Source organism: Leptonychotes weddellii, chromosome 4 (assembly GCF_054177405.1).
Source record: "Leptonychotes weddellii isolate Sample4059 chromosome 4, ASM5417740v2, whole genome shotgun sequence".
Taxonomy (NCBI): Eukaryota; Metazoa; Chordata; class Mammalia; order Carnivora; family Phocidae; genus Leptonychotes; species Leptonychotes weddellii.
This window is the reverse complement of record NC_138372.1, coordinates 127,097,078-127,103,077: the sequence shown is the minus strand read 5'-3', so window position 1 is coordinate 127,103,077 and position 6,000 is coordinate 127,097,078. Positions and strand designations below refer to the sequence as shown.

Here is a 6,000-nt window from a genome sequence, read left to right as displayed (position 1 = left end):
GGAAGGAGGGAAGGGGGGAAGGGGGGAAGGGGGGAAGGAAGAGAAAAAAGTGTTTTTGCCATGGAACAAAAAATTTAAAATGTGAAATCACCAAACAAATAAGTAGGCATTAACATGGTCAACATTTATGGATTCCAAATACCTACTTTCTGTCTTGAGGGAGTAATTCCATTTTTAAGTGGCCTGGATAGTCCTGGACCTAAGTTTAATGAGAAGTGCTGGTAAGAGGCCCTGTTTGATTCCTTAAGGTGGCCTAACATTAGGATTTTTTCCTCCTTTTTTCTGCCTTATCTGGTTTCAACTGAGCATTCAACTCTCCTCTCTTAGCATGTCAATTATATTTCTTTTAAAGACATTTTAGTGGTAGCCCTAGAGTTTGGGATATACATTTTAAACTAATCTAAGTCTACCTTCACAAAACACTACCTACAGAGCAAGAGCCTTACACAATATTCCCAATTCTTCTGTAGCAGCCCTTTAAGACATTGATGTCATTTATTTCATTTATCCATTTGCTATAATCACCCAAAGCATTGCTACTTTATTATTTAAAGTTATTTTTTAGATCAATTAATAATAAGAAAAACAAAGATTTTAGTTTTTTGGTTTTTTTTTTAAAGATTTTATTTATTCATTTGACAGAGAGAGACACAACGGGAGAGGGAACACAAGCAGGGGGAGTGGGGGAGGGAGAAGCAGGCTTCCCGCCGAGCAGGGAACCCGATGTGGGACTGGATCCCAGGATCCTGGGATCATGACCTGAGCCGAAGGCAGACGCCTGTTATTATACAAGAGCCCCATTGGTACAATGATAAGATATAAGGGAGATCTATAATCTTATAATTAAATCTCAGTCTTTTAGTGGATCTGTGCCCTGGGATGTGACCTTTATAAGTGTTTCTTGGCTTCCCATCCCCCTTAAGTAAGACAGGAAGGCTAAAGGGGTCTGGGATGGGAGAAACACTTTTCCTTTATTTTACCTCTATTTATTGCTTCTCCAATGTCCTTCCCCTTTTTATGTAGACCTGAATTTCTAACCTACATTATTTTCTCTCTTCCTGTGGAACTTCTTTCAACATTTTTGCAGGGTAGGTGAACAAATGTTGAATTCCCTCTGCTTTTATTTTTCTAAGAAAATCTCTGCCCTTTTTCACCTTGGAAGGGTAATTTCACTGTACATAGAATTCTAGGTTGCTGATTTTCTTTTTTTTTTTTACTATTTTTATTCTTATTGAAATACATAATTGGCATATAATATTGTGTAAGTTTTAGGTGTACAACATACTGGTTTTATAAATTCATATATATTGCAATATGATTACCACCACTGCATTAGCTAACCTCTATCATGTCACATAATTATAATTTCTTCTTTGTGGTGAGAACAATTATGATCTAATCTGTTAGGAACTTCAACACTATATTTCACTCCCATCTCTTCTTACTTGCATGGCTTCTCATGACAAGTCTGCTTATTATTATCCTTGTTCCTCTTATAGGTGTTTTGTGCCAATCTAAACCTACCAATGTTGTGGTTGGACTGGCCCTTTTGGTTTTTATTAAGATTGTAAGATACCGGGGCACCTGGATGGTTCAGTTGGTTAAGTGTCTGCCTTCAGCTCAGGTCATGATCTTAAGGTTCTGGGATCAAGCCCCGCCACAGGCTCCCTATTCAGCAAGGAACCTGCTTTTTCCTCTCCCTCTGCCACTCCCCCTGCTTGTACTCTTTCACTTTCTCTCTCTGTCGAATAAATAAAATCTTAAAAAAAAAAAATTATAAGATGCCCTTCAGCAACGATCATCAGGAAACCTTAAAAATATATAGATTTATTACTTACAAGATCTCAAAAATTACACAGCCCACCTGGGGCCACACAGCGAGGTCACAGAGAGAGAAAGAGTACACAGGCCTGGGGTTCTACTTTTACTGGGGCTGAGAATGGGGGCCTAGGATTTTGTGGGCTCACTCTTTATTGGTGAATTTAAAACATAAAAGCAGGAATTTAAAGTATGAGAAGTGAAAAAAACAAGCTAGTCCAATGGTCAGTTATCAATCAAGATCTCTAAAACAAAGGACCCTCGGTGGGGTAAGGCAGCCTGGCTCTTTATATAATTGGGTGGCTGGCAATGTGTTTAGTTAAGGTCGGCATCTTTGAAGTGGATGCCTCTTTGAAATGGCAATCAAGCTTAGGTCAGGCACTTGGATTTCAAAAAAAAGGAATAAAACGCAACTGTCAGGGGTAGGTATTTATTGTGTGTGGTAGTCTCGGAGCTTCCTGGATCTGTGGTTTAGTGTCTGTCATTAATTTTGGAAATTCCTTGGCCATGATTACTTCAAGTATTTTTTATAATATTAAAGAATGGTGTATGTCATGTATATATTTTATGTATATGTACACACAAAAGATACATGTCTATTTATACTTTTAGAAATTGTCCTACAGTTTTTGATGTTTGGGAGCAGGTTGTTGAGGTTTTCTTCATTCTTTTTTTCTCTTTGCATTTTAGTTTGGGAACTTTCTACTGACCTATCTTCAAGCTCATCTATTTTCTTGGCCATGTTGCTGTCCACTGATGAGCCCAGCAAAGTTATTCTTCACTTCTGTTACAGTGTTTCTGATTTCTAATCTTTCCTTTTGAATTGTCTTAGAATTTCTCTCTCTCTCCTTTCATTTCCCATCCAAATATTCTTATATGATATCTACTTTTTCCATTAGATCCTTTAACATATTAATCGTAGTCATTTTAAATTCTCTGTCTGAGCATTTCAATATCTGTGTCATATCTCAGTTGGTTGGTTTTATATACCAACCCTTATTTTCCAGATTATTGGTGAATGATATAATTTTTAACCATTTTTTAAATTCATTGTGTGTTCATTCATTCACCAACATCTCAGTCTGGTTTTAGTGTCTCATAAGGCTGTGTTTTTCTTGTTTTTTTAATGTGCTTTATAATTTTTTGTTGGAAGCTGTACTTGATGTAACTGGTAATAGGAACTGAGGCAGATAGGTCTTTAGCATGAGGTTTTATGTTAATCTGGCTAGGAGTTGGGACTGTGTTTAAGGTTTGCTGTAGCTCTAGGTGCCAGAACTTCCAAATTTCTTTAAAATGCCCCTGTTTCTATCTCCCCTTTTGACTTTGGCCTTCCCTAAGTACACTTCCTCAGAGAAAGTCTGCATCCTGCAGCTATAATCCACTGTTATTATACAAGAGTCCCATTGGTACAATGATAAGATATAAGGGAGATCTATAATCTTATAATTAAATCTCAGTCTTTTAGTGGATCTGTGCCCTGGGATGTGACCTTTACAAGTGTTTCTTGGCTTCCCATCCCCCTTAAGTAAGACAGGAAGGCTAAAGGGGTCTGGGATGGGAGAAACACTTTTCCTTCAGGTGGTATAGGGTTCTGATAGTTTTTTTCCCTAGATAGCAGCCCTTTGTTATGGAGAACAAATAAGCCCTGGGTGTATTTTATGATAATTAATCATCCCCTTCCACTGCCAGAGCCACAAGCAGATCTTTCTTGGCTATTAATCTTGAGAATGTGGTGGGTTCCTCAAGGATAAACCCATACAGGTATGATTCCCCATAATTGTGACCCCTGAGAGTTTCTTGATAATCCACCGTCAACCTAATAGTTTGTCAAAATTACCATTTAAATGTTTGTACCAGTTACAGCTCCAGGCCTTCTGTTTCAGGTAAATAGGTCTGGCTGTGGCTTTCTGGATTCACCTATCTCTCCACATTTGGGTGGGAGTTTACCCTGTGTCCTCAGTTCTCTGACAGATCCAAGAAAAGTTAATTGGTTTCCAGTTTGTTCCAGGTTTTTTTTTTTTTAATAGTAAGAACAAAAGTGACAACTTCTAAGCTCTTTACATGTGAGAGCTGAAACCCTGTGTTAGTTTCTTATCAATTAACAGCTGGTCATAATGTTCCCTTTTCTGCAACAGTCAGAGAAGCTCATATTGTCTAATACAAATCTTTAGGCATAGGACCCATGCAGCTTCTCACACATCATTGTCCCCAAAGGCAGGGCTGTGAAAGTATGAACATTCCTATTGCCAGCTTGCTTTCTCTGTTCTTTCTACCCCTAGAGATTGTGTTTTTATTAATGTGAGCCTTCTCTCTCACACACACACGAAGGAAAAAAACACAACTATTTTCTCCTAACTAGTTGAGTCCAAGAGATTAAATCCACTGTATTATCTTTGCAAGGCAGAGCCTGTAGTGTTTTTTTTTAAACATTTAAATTTGTTTTTTCTTGTCTTGGTTTTATATACCAACCCTTATTTTCCAGATTATTGGTGAATGATATAATTTTTAACCATTTTTTAAATTCATTTGTGTGTTCATTCATTCACCAACTACTTATTGGTCACTTCCCAAATACAAATGCCCAGCTATATCTCTAAGAGATATAAGGCCCAGAATTCACTGACATTTGAAGTGGGAAGTTGTATGTGAATGACTATACTACCAAGCAGTTTACAATATTGAGAAACGAGATGATTTGGGAGTTAAGTAGGAGAAGAGATTTGATTCACCAGATATAACCAGGACATCATTAAGATTTGATGTCAAGGCTGTATCACACAGGGCCCAGGCAGAAAACAGAAGGTACACTCAAACAAGGTAATGAAGAAGACTTTAATAGATGAATTATTGACAGAAGTCAATAGAAGGAAATTGCAAGAAAATCTAAGTGTATCCAGCAAGGGATGGTAATGCATCCTGAAGCTAGCAAGGGAGTTTTTCTACAGCTAGGCCTAAAGGGGAGGGCACATTACCAGAACCAAGAAAGAGCTGTGGGAGTCACTTCTAGAAGATGACCACCTGTCAGAAGCTGTGAATTTTAATAGAGAACTGTGGCTACTGCTAACCTAAGGCCTAGCAAAGAGTGAACAGGGGAATAAATGCTCCAACACTACACTCCTCCTGCTTTCCAGTTTCTTACTGATCATTCCCATTGGCTACACTCAAATGAAAGTCAGAGGACAAGCCTATGGAGGTCAGTTTTCTGGGGAGCAAAGAGGATGGGGAAGATGAAAAGTGAATCTAGAGGAGCAAATAGAGGATACTCTGTCCAAAGAGACTATGAGCTTCTGGAATCTGGAATGGAGACTCTCATGGGGCACTGATGGCTACAAGTCCTTCATATGAGGTGGGAATTCAATACAAAACCTGTTGAAACCTATTGCCACTTCCATCTCCACATCTAACTTCCTCCACACAATCACCTGAACTCTCACCTTCACCTTTCCAAAGCAGTATAAATGGTTAAAATATTTGATACCTATTTTTTTAAAAATCTTGGTAGAAGAGTGAAACTGGTGGTAAAGATTCACTTTTCTCCTCTTTTAGCCTTCTAGGAGCAAGAGGAGGAAATCGTCGAACTGCCAGTGTGGTAGCCCGTGGTTTTGCCAATCTTTTAACTCTGGACAAAAAGACCCTCCAACAAATTCTAGTGCATTATCCAGATTCTGAAAAGCTCCTCATGAAGAAAGCCAGGTATGACCTTTAAAACCCCATTAGAGTTTGGGCAGTGATAAACTTTCTCCATGAGGTGCATTTAACAAACAACTGTTTATGCAACAATCCATTGAAAACTTCACAGATTAGGAGAAATCTTAGTGCCTCTGGTAGGTTTTTCCAGAATTCTTACAGTACTATCTAAAGTAGCCTTTCTCTTCTATCCACAGGGTGCTTCTAAAGAAGAAGGCTCCAGCCACAGAGGCAACTTCTCCAAGAAAAGGACTTGCCTTTCTCTTCCCACCAAAACAAGAGACACCTAAAACGTTTAAAGCTCTCCTGGGAGGCACAGGAAAAGCAGGACTTACAAGACTACTCAAATTGAAGAGAGAACAAACCATTCAGGTAATAAGACAGAGTGGATGGAGGGCTGTAACAGACCCCTGGACTAAGTATACCCAGACAAGCTTCTACTTTAATTCTATTTCAGACACTGGAATAGTTTGGATGTATCTAATGTGACTATTT

General features: G+C 38.5%; 1 protein-coding gene across 1 annotated transcript in view; it reads left to right on the top strand.

Annotated features, from left to right (window-relative positions):
• CNGB3 (cyclic nucleotide gated channel subunit beta 3) overlaps nt 1-6,000 on the top strand; it is a 128,231-nt gene that overhangs the window by 119,405 nt on the left and 2,826 nt on the right. Inside the window, exons 16-17 of the mRNA XM_006727116.3 lie at nt 5,365-5,511; nt 5,703-5,877. Coding sequence (XP_006727179.1) covers nt 5,365-5,511; nt 5,703-5,877 — 322 coding nt within the window. The remainder of the gene's footprint in view (nt 1-5,364; nt 5,512-5,702; nt 5,878-6,000) is intronic.